The 23870-nt window shown below is 34.0% G+C and overlaps 1 protein-coding gene across 2 annotated transcripts in view; it reads left to right on the forward strand.

Moving 5' to 3' along the window:
• The window catches only part of LOC6640593 (cAMP-dependent protein kinase type II regulatory subunit), a 42445-nt gene that overhangs the window by 9928 nt on the left and 8647 nt on the right, over positions 1–23870 (forward strand). For both annotated transcript variants that reach the window (XM_002063481.4, XM_015178707.3), the window contains exon 2: positions 19435–19684. In XM_002063481.4, the coding sequence (XP_002063517.2) occupies positions 19471–19684 (214 nt within the window). In that variant the 5' untranslated portion in view covers positions 19435–19470. The remainder of the gene's footprint in view (positions 1–19434; positions 19685–23870) is intronic.

The following is a 23870-nucleotide window of genomic DNA, read 5'->3' on the forward strand; positions in this document are numbered from 1 at the left end:
TAAACATTTTAGCAAAAATTCTTTGAAAAAATCCAAAAAAAAACTATTTCTTCAACCTCTAAAGGTTGATTCATTTTTTTCAAATGTTTTTAATATTTACATTAATAAAACTGAACACTAAACTATATAAGGAACAGGATTCTTTGTCAATTGACAAAGTTTAAAGTTAACAGAAGGCAAAAACTTCACAAAAAGCCTTAAGTGTTTCAAGAAATTTAGTTTTTTAATTCCTAAAAAATTCTAGGATTTCGTATTAAATAAGAAAGTACTACAAATAAAAATAGATCCCACTTGTAAGGACATGCAAAATCAAATAAACTTCGTCTTCGTGAGAATAATATCAGAGATGAACAAATCAAATTAGGATGCCTTTGAGGTTTTCTCCCATGATTTTTTCAAACGATCAAACAGAAAAAGTTTACTACTCACACACACACACCCACACAAACACACACACTCAACTAACCAATGGAAGTCACTCACCTGAGGACTAAGGCTATCCTTAGACTATGCCTCTGCATGGAGTGTATGTCTGTATGTGTGTGTGTGTGTGTGTGTGCTTCAAACACATAATTTGATTAGATTTTTGGGTAGGTCGGCACACATGGCTGGCTGGACTAACTAATTGATGTTTGGGCTGTCTGCATCCTGCAAGTTTGCTAAGTAAATTATAAGTCTTCATCTTCATTTGCCATCGCCATGCTCTCTTGCTCCTTATTTTGCCCCATCTTGGCTGCAATTCAATTAGTTCTCAAGAGCAAAAGTAACAACAATGAAAAAGTAATAAAACACAAAAATCCCTCAGTATTGGTTTTTTGTTTTTAAGCACATAATTTACATTAAGTATGTATGTACATATATGAATAAACATGCAGAGATTCCATGCAGGGTTGGATTGGTTGCCACAAGGGAATTTCCATATACATGTATATTGGCCTGGGAGCTATTTATTCCAACAAAGATTCAATTTCAGTGAAATGTATTTCAAAAAAGTTTATATTTTGAGTGTTTTTTTGAATCTTTAATTACTTATGGAAATTTTTTCGGCTTATTTTATTGGATGGGGAAATTTCCAGAAATTTAAATATACTTCTAAAAAGTTTACTTTCAAATTTATTCAAATTTAGGACTGTTTCCGTCTTGAATTCTGAATAAATTGGTTGAAATTCGCTTTCAAATCATTTTTTGTGAAAGTTTCACCTTAAAAAATATTAACATTTCAGTGTCTAAACGTTTAAAAACGATTTGAAAACGAGAACAAATCTAATAATTCTTACTTACTTACATTTTTAAAAGGTAGAGGTCAAAGTCTAGTTAATATTTTGAAACTCGCTCCTTTCGAATGGTTTCCAGTTGTCGTTCTTCTTGGAGGAAAAAGTATTTTTGTTATTGATGGGGCTTAGGGGAAAGCCAATCGAAATATTGTATCGATAAATGTAATTCTAGAACTTAGTTGCGATTACTACTCAAGTGTCATTATTCAACTAAGTCGGAGGAGGAACAACAATATTATTTATGTGGCGGCATATAAAATGGAGGCGCCATAAATATCTTAATTCGGCCCTGTGGTGCACAAACAAGGCTCTGACCTCTTGAGTTCACAATCTTGATAAATGTGTTACAAATCCTTTAGTCCTTCCAACGAAAAACATATTTTTCTTCACAACCCATTGTCCATTGTTTGCTCTTACCGAAAATTGTCATCACAGTTTTGTGACCCTTTTTATACCATACACCCATAGGGTGAAATGGTATATTAAAGTCGCCAAAATGTATGTAACAGGCAGAAGGAAGCATCTCCGACCCCACAAAGTATATATATTCTTGATCAGGATCAACAACCGAGTCGATCTAGCCATGTCCGTCTGTCCGTCCGTCTGTCCGTCTGTCCGTCCGTCCGTCTGTCCGTCTGTCCGTATGAACACCTAGATCTCGGAGACTATAAGAGCTAGAGCCACCAAATTTTGTATGTAGACTCGTGTAGTATGTAGAGTGATCAAGTTTATTTCAAACTTTTGCCACGCCCCTTTCCGCCCCCGCAATTTAATAAAAGCGTTTATCTCAAAAACTATTCCAGCTAGAGACACCATATTTGGTATGTATATTCGCTTAGTAAATGCACACATTTTGTATGTATAAACATTTTGCCACGCCCTTTTCCGCCCCCGTAATTTGAAAAACTTGATTATCTCCCGTATTTTTTTACCTTATGCAATCAAATTTGGCACACTTAAATTTTATACTAATATCTAGCAAAACACCAAATTTGATCAAAATCGGACAGAAAACAGTCGAGTTATGCATATAAACGTTTTTCCATAAGGCCGGAGTTGGCCGTTGGCTGGTGGGGGCGCTAGGGTGCTCGTATGATTGAGTGAGCGAGATACTAAGATATGCTTGTAAGAAGCATGTGAAAATGCATTTGTTTAATAAAGTTGAAATATTTGCTTTACTGGTGTATGGTATACCTAAGTCGGCGAGACGACTTACTTACTTCATTTTTTTTGGTTATTTGTGTTGTGTGTGTGTGTGGGAGGAAAGTTGTGTTATCATTTTTCTCCTTCTTTTTTTTTTTTTTTGATTCGTTCACTCATTCATGTGGAAGCGGCTTAAAACTGTAGCTGCATGTTGTTGAGATGTTATTTTCGAACAATTTTCTGCGAGAAGAAGAAAAAGTAAGCACTTTAAAATATCAAAGAAGACGAAGCCAGCCAGCAGAGGGCCAAGAGGATTTTTCCCTTTGCAAAATTTAATTTGCGTAAAGGAAAACTACTTATTCGCATATGTATGTGGGTGAAAAGTAACTCTAGAGTCTAGAGACTAGATAGATAGGTGCAACATCTATGTATCTACGCGACTACATACATACGTACATATGTTGGTACACAGAGAAGAGATTGTATGTTCCTGTACATGGCTTCAAGTTTCCGGCGTGGAAAAGCTTTTCCTTTTTGGCTTCAGCTCCGGAAAGAACCTAGAGGGGGTGGAAGTAGACGACGGCAGGATCCAACAGGGAGCAGCTACATGTTGCGCTTTCCTCTGGTTTTCAGTACACTTTTTAAAAGTGCAACCACATACGAGATACATAACCATACGAGTGTGTGTCCATGTGCCACACCGTATGTGTGTTTGTGTGTGTATACTGGGATCTCTGAGCTACATATGCAGCCATAAATAAACATAAGTTGTCGCTTGTTCCCCCCCACCACCACCTCCTTCTGACACCATGCGTCGTCTTTATATCATCTTGTGAACACGAGCAACAGTTTTCTTTTTCTCTTTTTTATTAATATTTTATTTTATTTTCATTTTTCTTTCTTTTTTATTTCAAATTGTTTTTTCTTTTGTGTTGTGTGTTGTTGTGTGCCTTGGCATTGTTATAGTCTTTTTTTTTTCTCTTCCGCTTGGTCAACGATTGGCAGGAAGTTGGGTGAAAGGGAGGAGAGGTGAGGGAAATGGGTGTCGAAAAGGTGCAGTTTGGGTTGAGCATCTGCTTTGCGTAAAGAGAGCCAACACACAACGTGCCATTGAAAGTTGGAAAAAAGTTTTGGCTTTTGTTTATTAAGTCTCAGGCTAAAACCTTTTAAAAGTTTCCACATATATACATTTAGATATAGAAATTTGACATTTCTAAAGTTATTTGCCCAGTTTTTTTCCCCAGTTGGACAACAAGAGCCGTTCAAGCGGTTTAATTTAAATTTTTGAAAGCTTTTACGAGCAACCTCCGAGGATCTAAATTGGATCCTTATTTACTTTTATATAGATAGATAGATACCTAAGGAACACTACTATCATATTTATTACGTATACGTTGCTTGTTACGGTAGAAGTATATGTAGATTTTAATTTAAGTTTCATACATTTGTGAATAGCCAATTTATTTGAGTCAAGTGGTAAGGAAAATTTCGGTTAAATTTCCATTTGTAGGTATAATAACTAAAGATAATACAAGTGCTTACGACTAAACAGTCGGTTCCAGCTTTTTAAAAGTAAACAGATTGATTTTATTGTATTCGTCGAGATGGAATAGTTTCAAATTCTTTACAAAACTCACTCATTATGTATCTATAGCAAATCTGAGCACAAGTTGTTTATATCATTAGTTAACTTCTGTGTTTAAATAATCATATTTTAAAGACTACACACGATTTCAAATTAAACTAAACCAATATAATCTTTCACCAAGTATATAAGAAGCACTTGAATCAAGAAACACATAACATAAGACACAATTAGCTACAATAACTAAAGATTAATAATCTTCAAAGTTAGTAAACGACAAAATATCAATTTTGCTTGCCATCCATCATCATAATTAGAATTAAATAATAGATAACATCTGTTTATATTTATGTATAGTTCCGAAAAAATATTCATTTATATTCATGTTCGGGGGAAAAAAGAAATAAATGATTTCAAATCAAGTTTAAGCAGGTAAAATATATTCTTGTGTCGAAATATATTTTGACACCAAGTTAAATTGCTTTTGCATAAGTGATTGATTGCTTATTAAATAGAGTATAATCCAATTTTAGCCTTCAATTTGTTGAACTGCTTGAAATATGCCTAATTATACAATTAATTTATCAGGAAAAATTTCTTGGGCTTGCTCGCTCTGCTGCTGCTGCTGTTGCTGTTTGTGTTTTATTTTTAATGCTTTGTGACTAATTGTGGGACATTTGTCTAAATGATGTCTAGATGAAAATTCGGAAAATGCTGAAAACGCTTGTGCTTAAGTACCCGTAGTTCTTGCTGTTGTTGTTGTTGTTGCTGCTGCTGTCATTATTCGTTTTTCACTTTGTGTCACACACAGAGAATATATAGACGAATATACATACATATATACATATATACAGATACTTTTGTGTGTATTTGAGCTTATGATGTAGATAGGAATAATGTGTTTCCCGCATTTTGAGTCAACTCGTACACAAGTGCGATTGTGACAATTTAGAAAATTTGAATATTTAAATATGCATATGTCGCAAATGTGTTTGTTTGCTTGTTTGGCCTCAGTTTTATTTATCGCTTGAATTGTATGAGTTTTGTTAGACAGTTGCTTGACAGCCAACAGTCGTGTGAACATTTATTCAAATACCCTTTTTTATAGACCCCAATGACGAGAGGGGGATATGTTTCTCTTTATATAGATGTTTAGTCTACCAATCTATTCCTTTGAATACATATTTCATTCATGGCCATATAGTAGCTTCGTGCTTGGTTAAAAGACTAATTAAATATTAGTATTATTTAGTATCTTTTGTTTTGGTATCTTCTAAGTACCATTAAGTAGCATAATATTTATTTATCTAACAATAAGTATTTTAATGGCCAATATCTGCTTTTCCCAAGTGCTTTTAGTATTTCATTTTTCTAGTATCTTTGGGTCTAGTATATATTTAATAGGTTTTAGCCCAAGATCTCTTCATCTTAATATATCAATGTCTAAGGCAATTTTTATCCCCAAAATCTGAACATAAATATGCAAAATTCTTTCCTAAAATTGTTTATAAAATTTAATTATTTTGAAGTCAAACAAATTGTTGCAAACAAGGTATGAAATCCATATTTCCCTCTTGAACTATGTACATATAGATCTCTGTTAATTATAGAGTATCTCAAAGTTGAATTCACTATGATTTAAGCGTATGCTATTCTTATATCTTTACGACTTTTGTGGCATAGTTTTTTGTTGTTGCTTTAAATATACGTATTGAGGTTGCCCCCTAACAATTTCTTAACTTGAACCAAATCAGGCTAATACAAAGTGCAAATTTACCTCGCAATAGTTGTTGAAGTAGACGTGGCAGGCACTTGACGTCATCGCCATCGCCATCATCATCATCATCATCATCCACAGCAACAACCACTGATAGCCTTGGGCTTGTGTTTTGTGTCCACTTCCTGCAAACACATTTATCTGGGTGGTGTGTGTGTGTCAGTGTGTGTGTTTTCGAGTCGCATTGTCCTCGTTGTTGGTTGTTAAGTGATTTCCAATGCAGTTGCCGACAGTCCAAGTAAATTTGCATAAATGCCAAATGGATATGGGTATATCAACTACAATTGTTTAAGTGTGTGTGTTTGTGTGTGTGTGCATAGATCCACACACAAGTATCTACATACACATATGCATCGTGGTGATTGTTTGGGTCTCAAGTAAAAAGGCCATGCATAAAGTCATAGGCCAACCAACACAACAAAAACTTGAAATTTACGTTTTGGTTGTTTAGCATTTCCACATTTTCCACATTAACCCACATGCCTGGTTTTCTTTCGTTTACCTTCGCTTTTTTTTTTGTTTTTTGTCTATTGTTTATTTTGCAATTTCGCCTTTAGCCCCAGGCAGAAGAAATTCACATTTTTTTCTTGCATTATTTTTGCATAATTATCGTATAAACGACTCGGTTTATACGACCCCGCATATATTTACTTGCTTATAAAGGTTGAAACTCTTCTGATATTGTCGGCCCCACAATGTATGCTATATTTATTGTATCTGTAATGGTTTCTCACTTGTTTCGCTCGGCCATTTGAGTAAACACTTTTAATTGTTGCCCTTAACACATGGGCTTGGCCTTTTTTTCTTGTCGTATTTTTGTCAATTGACAGTTTAGTTTAGCTCTCAGTTTTAGTTAAGTTATCGTCACAAATTGGCAACAGGCAGCAGCAAGAGCAACAGCAAAAAGCAATCAATGCGCCAAACGAACTGGAACCCTGGGAAATCGTTTCATTTACTCGCCGCGTTTTCAGTTTTCTCTTCTTTCTTTTTTACAGATACCCTAAAAAAATATGTGTGATTTGGTATATATACACTTTTGAGCTTATCTCAGCAACATTTATTAAATCGTTTGAAGTTATTAACACCAATAATTGTCAAAAAGGGGACTTTTTGTAGAAAAATCTTCTCATGTCGTATCTTTCTGCTGCATCATCTTATTTATTCCAGAAACAAAAAGATTTTTAAACATGAGTTTATGTTATATTGTCAATCAAAGTCACATACATATATATCAAGGGTATATCTACATTCGTTAGTACTGAAAGTTAGCCTGGTCCTCAATTTTTTCTCACTTTTATCTACACTGCCATGTTGTTAATTGCCGAAATACTCGGTCGCAAGTTTTTCTTTTCGGCCGTCTTGTTTTTTTATTTTGTTTTCTGTTGTTTTTTGTCAGTTTTCGGCTTATTTGCTTCGTAGCACGCGCCGTTTAACTGCCACGCGCAACAAATTTACCCAAGAAAAATAACAAAAAATGGGAAAAATAAAAAAAAACAAAAAAAAGAACGTGTTTAAAATTAAATTGAGAGAAGCAACAACAAGAACAAATGAAAATCGTTTTAATGGGGGCAGCAGGCAATGTAGATAAACGTTTTGTTACAACACATAATCGCTGTTGCCGGTGTAGATACCGAAAACATTTTCAGCTACAGTGAAGGCTCCTGTAAAATGGATATTAACAATAGGAAATTTAAAAAAAAAATATCTACCTTCCGTTTGGCGGGTGATTATTATCAAATGCAGAGAGAGGAAGGCAGTGAAATGATACAGTGAAAATGCTAGTAAAAAGATCGACATAGATGGTTCCATAATGTGGTTTTCAGACTTTAGACAGGGGAAACAGAACTCATGTGATAAACAAACATGCCATTTCTTTATGAACTAACTCGATTAGTCTAAAGTTTATATTTCTTTTTAATACCACATTATACCACAAATCTCTGAGGCTTTTCATCGGAATGCAGTTTAGGTTTAACATATTCTAGAAACACTTTTCAGTTTTTGAAAAGATTGAGGTCTTAAGGAGTTCTCGTTATGTACCAAAGTATATTAAGGAACAATTGATTATTAATTTAATATCTTTCTCTCAGAAAAATGTTCAAAATTTCTTTAAAAAGCTTTCTTAAGTATTAAACAAAAACAATATTTGCCAATCATTCCAACTTTTAACAAAATTATTGTTAAATTATTCTAGGACTTAAATTAAATTAACATAAAATGTTAGAACTTAACAAAGTTTTTTTAGAACTAAAGTGACATTTTAAAACAAAATTCTTGTAATATTGAAATATTTACTTAAAAGATGTCATAAATTTTTAGCTAAAAAAGAGCAATTTGCTGTTTCTTTTATTATATTTCACCTGTATGTTAGCTTATGGGGAAAACCTTAACTGTATCTAGCATCTGCTGCGACTCTTGTTTTATGTACGTGTGTGTGTGTGTTTGTGTTTGTGTGTGTGTATACAAACGTATCTGCAATATCTTTGGGGGTGGCTGCTCTGGTTGTTTCTCTACGTTTTTACGTATCTTTTTCCGCGCCCCTCAAGGTTACGTCTCTCTCTCACTCTCTCCCTATCTATTAAGCTCCTTCCTCACTCTCTTTTTATCTACTTTTGTGCGGTGTCTCAGCAGCAAGTGCGTATAACATAATTGCGCTCTAATTTAACGCTAATGGATCTCAATCCATCCAGCTGACAGTTTATCATTCCGTCTAATTAGAGGGAAAGGGTATAGAGTTGGAATTTATTGCGTGGGCCACTTAAAGTATTTGACTTAACTATTTATTTATAGCAGCGAAGGCGTTTACCACTTTCCTCTCTTTCCCATTCTCTTTCAAACTTTCTTTATATTTTTATCCTTTTTGTTTGAAATTTTCCTCTACTTTGGCTTAACTGGTCAACTAGCTAAACCAACCACCCGCCACCCTCGTCACCCACTCAATCTCCTACTGCTCCTTCCCTCAACGAGTTGGTTTCAAGGTCAAAGCAAGTTAAGTAAAAATATTTTCTTAGACAAGAATTTCCACTGAGGTTTTTCTTTAGCCTTGCAAAATATTTATTAATTTTGAAAATTGTTTTCTGTTCTTTAAGTTGAATTTTGAAGTGAAGAGAATTTGATCAATAATTTCATTTAAACAATCGAATAAATGTCATTGCCTTCAATTTATTTGCAATAGAAAAATTTAAATCTTTGGCATGCCCGAGCAAATCTAATAGATTATAAAATAATTGAATTGACTCTCAGTCTGGAGAACAAAAATTGAAAAGGAAAAAAATGAAAAGATAAAAATAAATAAAAAATGAAAAGTCGTCAACTTTACGACTGGAATACGACTTTTAAGTACCCTGTAAGCAGTAAAATTCATATCAAATTAGAGAACGTTTCCATTAATTTGCCAAATTAAATTGAAGTCTATCAATTTCTCAATTATTTTGTTTATTTTTCTTTCTCAAACTTATCAACATGAATTCCTCTGCTAAGATAGACTCTTTTCACTGCACGATTAAAGGGTACTCCAACAAGAAACCGCAAATGTGTGTTGGAAGAGGAGGCTCAACAAAAGACTTTGAGCCAAAGCAACAGCGAAAGGGAGAAACTGGCTCGTAGAGTGGGTGAGAATAGATGGGAATGACAGAGACAAACGTCAAAGGTTAACTGGCAAGTCGTCGCCCCAGCTGCATAAATTGTATAGAATTGAAAACGAAATTTGATATATATACACATATGTATGTATGGGCGTGTGTGTCTGTGTGTGTGTGTACACGCGGGAAAAACTGGCCAAATCTCTTGTGAGTTTTCTGCGCGAGCTATAAAAAATTCCCATTTTACATTATTTTCGTTTGGACAGCTTAAAGCGTTTCATTTTCATTTTATATCCCTTTGCCTTTACCAAATCCCTTCTCGCTCTTGCTAAAAGGAGCAAGTAAGTAAGCCTCTCATTACGCATACGACATGTGTATCTACTTTACGGTGTTTACCTGGGCGCGTTAATAAATCAATACTTTGGGCCTTGTCTGCTCATATATTTTGACAAACATTTCGTACTTCTTTTCTCTCAAGCTTGATAACCTTTTTACTTTAATACCAAATAAAAAAGGGCCAGCAGATTACACACCTTAGGCCGCCTCCCCCCCCTTTCAGCATACGCATTCACATATACATAAAGGTATTTTTTTGCCCTTAAAGTTGCGTGACGAAGTGAAATTTGCGCCAAATACTCACGGGACTTGCTCGCATTTGCCGTTGTTCTCTGCTCAGTTCAGTTCAGTTCGGCTCTTCTGACATTTACGATTGTTGCCAACCCAAAAGTCTAAACCAAAAGCAAGAACCTCATCAACATCATCATCATTATCATCATCATCATCATCGTCATCTTTGCTCAAGTGCCAAAGGCGCCCTGAAGTATGCCTTGAAATTGCTTTGATGTATATGCCATATTTTCCTGTCACAATACACCAAAATACATATACAGACACATATACACCTACTATGTACATATATATACATACATAACATAAGGGGGTTAGCTGAAAATTAAGTGCTTGTCGCGACTTTTTAGCTGCCACTTTGATGCATTGACCGGAAAGAGATAAATTTTGCAGGGAATAAAGAAAAGAAAATTGTAACAAAATATGGAAAATTGTAAGAAAAATGCTAAAGTGAAAAACTGTCTGTCCGCTAAAAAGGATACATATGCAACGGAAATTATATATTTTGGAAACTCATGAGACATTATTTTCACTTTATTGATTTTTTAGAAATGAATATAAATACTTTTAAACTCCACTACATTAAATTTATCTGGACTTTCTTTTATTCTCTAAAAGAAATAAGCCAAATTTCCTCCACCAACCGTAATTTTACCTATAATGCTGGTGAAATTTAGTCCAAGAACAATTTTCCTTCCAAAATGCCGAATTTTCTCAACCAAAATTATAAACTAGATCCTTCACTAATGAAGGCTTTAATTTTCTTACTACTAAAAACTTATCAGCAATAAAAGCATTTTATTCAATTTTCATTCTTTACTTCTAACTAAATTTAAAGCATCTTTGGCAAGTTATCTCTTTTTTTTTTCTCAGAACTCAAAGAATTTGCAGGTTTACAACTTATCAAAACTTTGTAGATCAACAAAATTTTTAATGAGTTCTGAGAAAATAAAAGAATGATTCTTTCCAGATAATAAGTAGGAATAAACTTAAACTATACTTATGAAGTTTGAAACGAGTAATAATGCTGCTTTCAGTTCAATTCATATCAACCAAATTTTGCAGAGAAAGGAAGATGTTTTATAGAATTCTACATCAAGTCTTTTTTGTTAAGCTTCAGCTAAAATATTTAATCATTTGCAGCTTTCTTTTTCCAGTCATTCGAAGAGGATTCTTAAGCATAGAAAGAATTAAACTTACCTGCTTAAACTTTCGATTAAGCTCTTTCCCAACAACAATTAGTTGCGACTGCAAAGTTCTGCGGATCTAAAATTAAACAGACAAGTTCGTTTAACGCACTAGCAAGTCTAATTAGCTGGAAACTTTAACCGCTGTCTGTTAGTTTAGTTTTATGTCATATTATGTTGCAATATAGTGTCACAAATAGTTTGCTATTGCTGATATACATATCACTTGAACGTTATACGATGATAATATCGGGCAAACAAAGTGGTTCAACTTGTATGTGTTTGTATGCTGACTAATCGAATGTTTACCTTATCGATACATATCTATTGGAGGAGTTAATGGAAATGTCAGTTAGAAAGTTGAACAGGTTTATCTATTTGCCGCATTTTACTTTTAGCCAATTTTCATTGCTTTTATTTTTCATTCTGGTTTGCTCTTCCTTTAATTTCCATGCCCTTAACTCATTTCCATATCTAGGCTTAGGCTTTCATTATGCATTCTTATTGGCTTTGTTTTACTTTCTATCTCTTTTTGTCGCTCTCTCTCTCTCTTTCTCTCTCTAGGTCTGTACCTTTGACAACTGCGCCTGCTTTTCATGGTACTTCTCTTCTCGTAATTTCCTTTTAATTCCCATTTTATGGGGGCGGCGCAACGGAAATTCGTATTTTAATTATGCATATCATGAAAATGCTTTTTTGGCGAACACTAAATTGTCTTGTATCATGAAACAATTTTTGGTTTTGGTCATTAAATTGAAAAGCAACAAACATAACAATAACTTATATTTGCAATTGCCAAATAAATAAATAAATGAAACCAAAAATATTCATTACATATGAACTCGCTTTCTCTCTAAGTGTGTGTGTGTATGGGTTTTCCACAATTTTCATTTGCCATTTCCGTTATTGGTCTTGGTCTTGGTCTTCAGTTTGCCATTGCACTTGAGCTCATGAATAAGATATATGTATATACAAAAACTAATGAAAAATTGATATCGGCCCCTATTCGATTAACACTTAACCCAATTCAAATCACACACACACACGAGAGAGACAGAAAGGGGCAGAGGGGTAGAGTGTGTGGGAGGTCAAGTGGGTTTTGCCCTGGCACTACTGGACATTTACTATTTATGTATGTATCCATGTGCATACATATCTATGTGGTTAGGGCCACGCCTCGACAACTGTTGATTAGTTGAAAATAGAGGCCAACCTTATGACAAAAAGTAGACCAAAAGTCGCATCTACTTTAACTAATTATGCATAATGAAGTCATGTTTTAGCTGTTTTTTTTCGGTTTTTTTGGGTCAAATTTGAAACCCACGCACAGGTGTTATTCCTTGTCAAGTTGATTTTTTGTTCTCCTTCTGTCGCTGTTGACGTAATTTGATAGTTTGTTGACAACGTAGCCAACAGTTGGCCATCTCAATGTATCATGTGTGCTTCAAGGTCGGTGTTTTTTTATTTTGTTATGTTATATGTTATGCCAAGGACATAAGCATTAACTCTTGGTGTTTTTTTTTTCTCTTTACCTGATTGCTGTTAGGATGTGAATGAATGCAATTTTCGCTTTGAACTCGAAACTCAATTAGCTTGAAAGCAATGCCAGAGTGCTCTGACAAACAAAAACTAGTTAGGTCGAGAGATAGCGAGTGAGAAAAAAAGGTAAAAAAAGCTAAGAGAAACACTATTAATATGAAAAACCATCGCACAGGATATATGTATATACAAACACACATGGACATGTATAAATATATGCATTAGTGGTGGTGGTGGCCGAGTCCTGCAGCACCTGCAGTTGCAGTAAAAATGGCATTAAAATGAAAGTCATATATGCAGCACATGGTTAACTTTTCAGCGCATAACTAAGCCATAATCATTTTATGGCCAACAGCCATAACAGAGAAAACCAACAGAGACATTTGTTGAGTATATATATGAACATAGAGGAGGAGTCAAGGATAAAATTTGTAATAGTAGTAGTGTGCGATATAGAAATAATAAAAAAATAATAGTAATAATGATGATGTCAACATGTGTAGGCACAAGGCACAAAGGCATGTTATAAAGTGCATTTGATTGCACTAAAACATATTCCTTAAAATGAAATCTAACCCCGCTCCCGCTCCTTGAATGTTTCATTAGGAATTCTGACTGCTAAAATCAGTAGCCAATTGTAATCCAACGCCATGATGAATAGAACACAATTTGTAGCAGAAATTTGTGTACACATTTGCCTCATTTAGTATAGGAATTGGATTACAGAAGGCAAATGCCTTTCCTCACTGAACTAGCCATAATTTGATCAAACTTGTTTGTGGTTTTTGTGTTTACTCGGAAGAGATTTTTGGTGCCAATTAGTGGATAGAAATTTTGTAGTTATCAGCAAATTTCAGTCCCTAAAACCTAGCCATTTGGCTACTCGTGTATCTGATTGGTTCTTTTTACTACCTAAATGTGAATTAACAGATTGAACTATTGATTTTTAACAAAATTTCACAGGTAGTAGAAACTTGGAAAGCTTTCCAAGAGACCATTAAAAATGACTTACAAATGAAGAAAAACTCTTTTACTAAGATTTTCTGAGTAAAACAAATGGTTATTTGTAAAATTCTTTTGCATTGAATTGAATCTCTTAAAAGTAATCAAGAAAAGCAAAGGAATTCAAGTACTCAGCTTGATGTTCTGTCTTATTTGTTTAAAATTAATAATCCCTAAGTCAAGAATATTCTTTGATGTTGCTTTCAGCTTAAAAATAAAAATGAAAATATGTAAAGAATTTTATACCCTGTAGTTATAGTGTTATATGTGTTAAGTAATGAATCTTAAACAGGGCCATATTAAACAGTTTGAGAACTGTTTGATAGTTTGAATATTTAAGGCAAGAGTTTTTACAGAAAGTATTTTAAAATTTGCAATAAGGATGCAACTTTTTGTCTGCAATTTCATTTATTTATGATTATTTTTCATCACCTTTTCTCTGGCTGCCATACTCTGCGTATACGTTATACATGGCGGACAAGAGTTTTGTAAAGTTATTTGTTCAATTAAATATTATTTGCAAAGTTCTAAAGTACAAATTCAGTTCTATTTGTCTGTTTGTTGTATTCCTTAATTCAATTGGTCTCAATTCAAAACTGTTTATCTATATAATTATGCAAAGAGGGTAAACAATATATGTTTATGAAAAGCTTAAATCCTTTCACTTTAATAATTAGAATTCAATTATTTCTATGGAAATATTAACAATTCATCTTCAATCTATGTAAAGTTAACTCTTTGAGAGACAAATTTAAAATATATTTTGATATGTCCTTCTTAATAAACAAATTTATAAACAATTTTTGATAAAAGGAACTAAATTTGTTACAGGGTGTATGAAAGTCGATAGTCAAATGGTAAATAAGAGAAAGAGGGGGTAAATTTTGACTTTAGCTTATTTTCCAGTATTCTTATTTTTAGTTTTTCATTCGTGTCTGTGGCCATGGTATGTGGACAATGGACACACCATGTCTGTCTCACTCTCTCTTTCCCTCTCTCTTTTCTTTTGTCTAGCTTTCTCAGTCTTTCTTATTACTTAGCAAACTATTTTTAGTCTGTTGCTTGTGTTTGAAAGCAATTTATTTATGCATTTGCTTTGCTTTGCTTTGCATTGCATTGCAATGCGGTGTGGTGGAGTGGGGTAAGGTGGGGTGAGGTGGTGCACTACGGTGCGTTGCGTTGAGTGAACCACCTTGACCCACTAATTGCTTATGTCTGTCTCTCAGAAGCAAATAGTTTTCGACGTTTTTTTAGTTGTAAGTCTATCGCCCCGCCCCTCCTCACCTCACCCTAACGTCAGTTCAATCAATAGACACTTAACTTTTTTTTTGTAAGTATAAAAGTTTGTCGGCAAGTAAAAATCAATTGGCAGGATGTATTTATATATACATATATTTTCCTTCTACTCCTCTGGAAAACGAAGCATACAGAAAATATAATAACCTTTATTAGTTTTGTAATTTTATTTGAATATTTATATTTATTTGCCCGACGTCAGACCAAGCCAGACCACCAACAGCATTTGAGTCCTCAGGCAAAGTTGAATATTAATGAACTTAATTGAAAAAGTTCGCTTTTTAAACAATACCAAAAAACAAACAACAAGTGGAACAACAACAACAATAGCAACACTCAACAGCAACATCCTGCTGGTTACCTCATCTTGCTCGTACAACTTTCCATATAGCCCAATCATCGTCCTCTTGGGGTAAAAAATTAATTTTCAAATTACATCAAATACAAGAGAAGCATTTTTGGGGGTGTGGAGACGTGGCTAAGAAACCAAACTGAATTAAGACCAGAAACCAAAGCCACGCCCATCATGCTTTTGAATCTTCATCATCATCGTCATCAAGAACTCTCAATAGACAATTTACATAATTATGCACATTTAACAAAAAAAAAATTATAAATATTTATGTTAACTAACTTGCGGTTGATTGTGTGTGGTGTCTTGGAATTGTTTATAGAAGTATATTCAATTTCACCTGGTGAAATGCTTTTCATTAAATCAACTGATTACATTTAAGATTGAATTTGCGGTATTTGTCTATTATAAAATCTATCTATACCTCAACAGATTATCTATTTAATATTTAGAATGCCTCAAATTTGTTATACGAGTATTTATGTTGTCAAATTTTTCTGATTTACTTAGAACATCTAATTTGATTTTGGAAAATCTTTGTCATTGTGATAGCTAAAGTCAAAATGCGTTAAATATGAGATGTTTGACTCTTTTTAATATAAACAAAATAAGTAATTTACCAATAACATGCCAAACAATAAGTTTTAAAATTTTAGTTTCCTTTTGAACACTTGCCTAGAAATCTAATCCTGAGGAGAAAATTGTTGTAGAATGTATAAGTACTTACTAAATGGACAGGTTAAATGCTTGTTCCAAAACGATTTATAATATCCATTGGTTAAAGAAATTTCCTATAAAAAATAACGATAATTGCTGTCCTAGTTTGGTGTTTGATTTTGTGTTGGTCAATCTGAGTGAAACCGATTACTTGTCATTGGACTTTAAGGAATTGTTTTAATGTATTCACTGTCGTCCAGGATTGCTGATTTTGTGATGATGACATTTGTTGAAAGTTTACTAAATTTTAACCAAACTAAATCTAAAATGGTGAATTTCTAAGTTTTATTTGTTAGTTCCTAATTCTACTGAATCTTGGTAATAATTCGCGTGTTATTCTAGTAGCCTACAACGTTTTTAGCCCCATCCTCTAATAAAGAACGTTTCTTTTCAAAATCTTTAGTATTTATGAAGCTAAGAAGACTATAGGATTAGATTAAATAAGATTCCATTTTAACTAGACTAGTAAAATTTGGTTTATTGCAATAATTCATTCATTCAGTTCATTCCACTAACTCAATTTATCTTCTAAATAATCATGGAATGATGTAGAAAATATTTTCATGGGAAGTTTGGTCAAAAAATTAAGATTTTTGGCTTTAAAAATTCAGTAACTTTCTATTGAGACCTTTTGTTAGAATGAGAATTAATCAAAATTGTCCAACCACTTGCAAGATTCACTTATTGGGGGTAAAAAGAACTGAAAAAAGGTTAATAATTATTCAAAACATTAACATTTCGAAGAGGGTTCAGATCGCCCAGACTTATCCTGGATTTGTCCATGTCTTAAAAACGATACATGTATTAAATTAACCTGTAGCTAGTTCTTATTAATTCTTATAGTGAACATCTCATAATGTTAATTTGTGTAATGAATTTCTATATGAATCTGTTTATTTCGGTACAAAGCGATGTCAAAATTTAGATTTATGTCAATTATAGTAATTCTAATGCAATATTAGATGGCGTAAAGTAATAACTTAAATTGTGATAAATGTATTATAAATTGGTTGAAATCATTGAAATAATTTTTCTTCGACCTTTGCTTTTGTTTATAATTTTGAAAATTTCTGTATGTTAATATGTTGAACGCGTCACCCAAAATGCAAGTGAAATAAATGGTTTTTGTTTTTCTGTTTTTATGAGTTTTTTTTTTTCGTTTTAGTTTTGTTTTTAGTGTTTTTTTTGTTTTGCTCGTAAATTATATTTGTTGTTGGAGCGCTCGTTTGGCGCCCCCCCACAAACTGCAAATTTACGAAAAATTAAAATGAAGCTCACGTTCATCGCTGCCGCTTCCAACAACAAATGGGCGAATGGGCGAATAAGCGACGAATGAGCTGTGGACAATCCAAATCTGAAATTGTGCAATGTTGAATCACGCGCACCACTCTATGGCTTTAGTTTTTGTGGTGGCGGCGGTTTCGGCGGTGTTGGCGATGACGGAGGCGGAGGCGGAGTCGGTGATGATGGCTCCCTTGGGCATGGACAACGACAACGACAGCTAATTGCCGACTAAATGACCAGCAGGTGGCATCAGCTAGCCACCAGCTCCATCAACCCCACTAGACCCACCAGCCAGCCAGCCAACCAGCCTCAACATTGGCATGGCAGCATGGACACTGGCACTGGCAGTGGCAGTTGTTACCTTTTACCTGGCCCCCGAGGTCAAATGCATTCGTTGACAAATTACCAGCACACCCATGTACATACATACATATATGGAGGAGACTCATATGGTTTTCATTTGCTTGGTGTTGCATTGCAGCTCTCTTGCATACGTAATATATAATCTTGTATGAAATTAGTTGTAAATTGATTTCACAAGATTTCATTTGACACTTGCAATGCTTACAACATTTTCTGATACATTATTCTCTGAAAACATTAACTGAAGGTTTTCTTTAATTCAGGGAAAGTTTACGAAATAATCAAAAATTGAAATTCCAAGAGGTATCTACCTCCTACCACTTATAGATATAAACTGTATGCCAATGGGTTTTTGGATTATTTATATAGAACGTTGCTTGCATCTCCAAAAGGAAAGTCAAAACGTTGTGGTTTTCGCTTTCGATCGAATCTAATCACATTTTTGTTTTTCTTGCGGGTCTCTATGTGCCTTTTGGAAAGTAAAATTCGAAAATATCAGTCTGGGATATTGATACTCTATCAATTTTGGAGCTAAATAATTGCTTTTTGAGTCAATTTTTCGCAAATAATAAAAATTATTGCAACATTTAACTAAAAGTATTAATGTAATCTACCATGAATTTCGTTATAACTAATTTTGGCATGTCAAATTGCTAACTTTTCAGTTAAATTGCCTTTTACATGCTTGAAATTTCACACTTGTTGCAGAAATTGTCATCATTTCGAAGCTTTATAGAGCTTTATTTTTGCTTTCGATGATATACAAATTGGAAATTAAAAAGCATCTACATGTTACACACCATCTGTTAAATTTTCGACTATATTTAGAAACTTTTTGAACCAAGTTTTGAGAACAAAAATAGATAAAAATTGTACTATATTCCTTCTGGTTTGATTGACTTAATGTGATATTCGTTTATGAAGCAGATTTCTATACGAATCCATAAAGTTTTCTAAAATATTCTTAATATTTGACAACCTAAAACCTAAAATTAGTTTAACTTTAAACTTTAGGAAAGAAAAGACTTAATGATGATGCGTATGTAAGTGTAGAGAACAAAGAGTCCTTTACTAAAATTTATTAGAGTTACAATAATTGTATTATTAATAAAGCAATTAGGCAGATACTTTTGGCATTACGCTTCGGTTCAACTAAAAATTAATGAAAAAATCTGTTTAATTGGCTTATTGTGGGCTTTAGTCACATAAAAAAAAAAAACAAACTTGTTAATCTCTAAATTAAACTAAACTTCAAAACCAATCCCAAAAAAATATTCAAGTTACATGTCTGTCTAGACATTTTGTTTTAGAGAAACTTTGCAAACTTCTCAGCAGCTTTAGTTGCTAATTCCGAAACGTGACATTTAGCAGTTGCCCAAAGGACATGCAAGAGATTCTTTGAAAAGGATTAATGAGTCTGCATGGGCATCAGGCAAGGTGGTCATTCAATAGATTAAGGTATATGAATAAAATTGTTTATTATAACCAAAATCCCCTCCTCTCCCCCAATTATCGTCTCTTTGTCCAAATCTATATCTTTATAACCCATTGAGGAAATTTTATGATCCAAGCTAATAATTCATCAACGAATCTAAAAGGAAAAATCTATTTTTATCATTTATATAACCCAATTTGCTGATAAGTTTTCTCTGTAATTGAGTTTTCGGCTTATTAAATGAACATTGTATCTCTTTTCGTTTATTGCAGCACAAAAACATAAATAAATAATATAAATAAACAATCATGTCGAGCGATTCGAGTCGTCGCATACAAGTGCCCGATGAGCTGAAGGAGGTTCTATTGCAATTTTCAATTTCATATTTGGTTGAACAGCCGCCAGATGTTGTTGACTATGCGGTTGAATATTTTGGCAAACTACAGGCAAATCGTCCAGCCGCAACTAATACGGAACATAATACCGATGATCAGCTGAGCATTAACTCACAGGATGGTGATGGTGAGTCCTACTAACTAGTTTAGTAAATGAGGGTAGAAAACTTGTCTTAAAATTGCGTGTCCTGTCATTGGATTTTTTGCAACTATTTCTGGATTTCTTTACGTCAATTTTATGTTTCTTTCTTTTTGCTGCGTGTGTTGCAGTTTTTCATTTTATTTTTAGTAATAGTTGTTTTTTGTGTGTGCTTCGTTTTTCTATATTCCTACGCTGTTATTTTAGTTACTTCCGTCATGCAATTTGTGTTTTTTGACGTCAGCAGTGGCTGATGATAGTTGATTTATGCTGTCACATTCTGGCCAGGGGGGCCAGAAAGAGGATACAGAGGGGGGACGAGGGTGGAGTTGGCAAGAAGTAAACTTAATTTAAAGAGAAAAGTAAGCAAATCAGGAGCAAAAAGTTTGCATTTACCTTTGCGAGAGTGGGAGGGGGTAGAGTGGGGGCGGTGTAGAAATTGAAAAGTTTGCCATTTTTTCTTTAACTTTTTTGTTCTTCTTTCTGGCAACGTGTATCTCATTATTTGTATTTGTATCTCTCTGTGTGTGTATGTGTGTGTGTGCCTTTGTGGTGTGTGTGTGTGTGTGTTTGGCAGACAATTAGCTCTCTCTCCTCGTTTGATGATGGTCACGCATATGGCCATAAATCTTTGCAGCAAATTAAATAATAATGATGATAAAGCTTTTGGCCTGGCTTCAATTCTGTTCTCACTTCCACTTCTACATGAGCTTGCCCTCTGTCTCCCCCCTCTCTCTCTCTCACCGACTTTAGCTCTATATCCCTGTTGCTGTCTTTCTTCCTTCCTTTTGCGTGTTTATCTTCCGGTTAATCAAACACGCAGAGCCCTCCAAGGGATGCCCTATGGGGGAGGGCCAACCTGCTATTGCTCCTGTTACTACTACTAAGTCCCCTCGACACTCCCCTGCTACTCTTCTGTTTAGTTCCAGTTCCTGCTTTTGGTCCTGCGTTTGTCATTAAAAATCTATTAATTGCACACACACAACCGGGGCAGACTCTCAAGAGCTGGGCAAATAATGATGATGTCGGGTCGATGTGATGTGTCAGTGGTTACTGTCATCCCTACTACTAGTTAGTTGGTTAGTTAGTTAGTTGGTTTAGTTAGCCTGACATTTAATTGGAGTTACGGCTTTGTCTCACTATATGACCTGTTATCCCTTTCACCCATCCATCATCACCATCCTCCCTTTTGCCATGTCTGTCAGTCATCTGGAAATTGCTCACTGAAGCCCTCAAAATCCTCTCCTCAATCGAAGCGAAAGTCCATTCTGTGTTCGCTTCTACGCAAATGGAGCAGGAGCCAACACACTCATCCAATCTCGTTTCGCATCTGATGGTCTTTCATTGATTTTTTCCGCTATGTATTTTTATGCTTTGATGTCTATTTATGGTTAAATAAATTATATGTATATAACAAAGTTATGTATTTAGCAGCAGCAGCAACTCAATTTTAAATTCTTGCTTCAACTTTAAAACAAAGCCTTCTGAAAAGTAAAATAACAATTTTTGTGGGTGTCAAAAATGTGGTTTTAATAAAGGTGTGCGTGTGTGTGTGTGTTCCTTTTGGTCATGTGGTACATTTTATAAACACAGCAAGAGAAAAAGAGAAAGACCAAAAGAGAGAGGCTGAGGCCACCAGCAAACACAAACATATAGGACATGCAAACCAAGATGAACGAGAGAGAGGGAGAGAGGGAGAGAGATAGAGCAACAACAAGAAAAAAAGGCTACCTCAGCTTACTGAAGCATACAGGCCGCTCACTTACGCTTCACCAGGCACAACCAGCACATATACCACGCCCCCCTTCCTTCTACATACATATATGCGCCGCCCGCCTTTCTCTGAGTAACATTTCAACATTATTGACATGCCAGCGGCGTTTGTCGAAGGACTTTGAGCTTGGAAAAATCCAACAGAGTAGAGAGTATAGAGAGGAACCTGAACGGATATTGTTGGCCATCATCGTCATGTCATGTCTCTGCCGCGATGTTCCTGTTGCGCTTAACAACAAAAACAACAACAACAACAACGAAAAGAGAAAAACACAAAATTGTTCATGTTAATCAAGACAAAGCAAAGTGTTTGCTATTTATACAAATATATATATATATATATATATATATGTATATGGAGAACACTGAAAAGACCAGAGAGAATAGACAGCGCGTGATGCTTTTCATATAAATAGCAGCAGCCAACACGAGCATCCTATATAGATGTGTGTGTGTGTGTTTGTGTGAGTTGTCTGTTTTGTGTTGCCTACTTACAGGCACTATTTCCGCTTTGGTTTGATGTGTTCTGTCACCACCGATTTTCCTGGCTGCTGTGGCTCCATTGACAGTTTTAGTCGCTTACCAGACGTCACAACGTTCACAACAGTTTTACGACAATCAGACAGACAGACAGACAGACAGAGAGACTGACAGACAGTCAAACCAGTCAGAGTCAGTCAGTCAGTCAGTGTCGGGTCCTTTTTATTCATTTATATTCCAGTTAGAGTTTTCTGTCGCTCATCATTGTCAAGCGTCATCGTCAAATCGTCAAATCGTCATTGCTGGTGTTGTCGTTTTCTCTTCATCTCTTTCCGCTAATGAAATTAATGCTTGCAACTTTTATTTGCCGTTCTTAATTAAATTTTTCTAGCACTCGTCTTTCTCTCTCTTTTAATAGTGTGTGAGTTTTCGAGTTTTCGAGTGTGTGTGTGTGTGCGTGTGTGTGTCTTTTGGTGTGTCTACTTGTCTGTGGCATAACTGTCGTTTTTAATTGAAATAGTTTGTCATTTGACTGCCAAAAGTAAAACTTATGTGAATGATAATTGCAAAATCTTATAAATAGTCATAACATTCACATCAACACATTATTATTTTCTGTGCAATTAAAGTGAAATTATAAATTAAATAAATGTGAAAGATTAACTATTGAATAAAAAGCGCGAGTTTTAGCTATATTGACGGTTGATAACAGCTGATTCGTTAATGAAGTTCCAAAAAAACACTTGATCAATCACTTGGTGAAATGTATTTAGTTTATCTTTATTTTGTTCTTGCCAACTTTCTATCTGTAGCGCCGACAAAGTCATAAACAAACCCTATAAAGAAATCAGCAATCTTTTTTATCAATATCACAAAAATCTTTATCTTTTATATAGACTCTTTAATCGTTTATAATTTTTGATAGGTTTTTTATGACATGATAGTATAATAGATAAATATATAGATATTTAATATACATTTGTATTTCTTACTTTGCCTAATAAAAAAATTAATTTGAAGGTCTATTATGAACAGAAACAAATCTAAATTAAATGTTCCATAAATTGATATAAATCGAAACCAATATCAGAACTATAAAGAACCCAAACACAGTTCATTTAGATTTATTTTGAAATGAAATGTAATGTCTTTTAATAATAACGTCGACTTCTTAGTCATTAGAATTAGTTTATTTTAAAAAAAATTACAATGTTTACTCTCTAATTTTGAAATAAAAGATGAGCGTAGTCGTTTTTGAACATCAAAATAGGTTTAATCTTCTAAAAATATCCTTAATATATTTTGATAAAGAATACGTCAATCTGTTCTTTTAATTATCTTATTTATCTTTTACCTAAAAAGATAGTTCATTAAATTATCAAAATAATATTTATTCCAAAAATATTTGTTTTATTTGGCATAGAATTCTGGAATTTTATGCATGCCCAACAAAATTTTGGCTAGCTTTTTTAAATTTTTTAAAAATTAGTTTCAATTAAGTCAGTAACAATTCATTATTCTGGCAACCTAAACAAATGAAAGAAATGATTAAATTAAATTACTAATAACTAAATTTCAACCGCTTTTGGCCAAAATAATAAGTCCTGCTTCAAAAAGCTCGTCAAAGTGTTGAGTAGAAAATTTGCAACAAAATTGATTCATGTTTCATCACTAAACAAATTGAGGGCTTTAGCAATTTGAAGTTTACTTTGCCTTTGGCCAGGCAAAATGTGAAAGGTTATAATTCAGTTAAGAAGCATTCGTTAGAATTAACATGCATTCATTCAATGAACGAACTGAATGAATGAGCGAATGACAACATGGAAAACCAATGGGGAAATGCATTTCATTTGTGCTAAGCTGATTACATACAGAATGGACTTTGTTCCAGTTGAATGAAGCACCTATATTACATCTTCCT

This window comes from Drosophila willistoni (genome assembly GCF_018902025.1).
Source record: "Drosophila willistoni isolate 14030-0811.24 chromosome 2L unlocalized genomic scaffold, UCI_dwil_1.1 Seg196, whole genome shotgun sequence".
Lineage (NCBI taxonomy): Eukaryota > Metazoa > Arthropoda > Insecta > Diptera > Drosophilidae > Drosophila > Drosophila willistoni.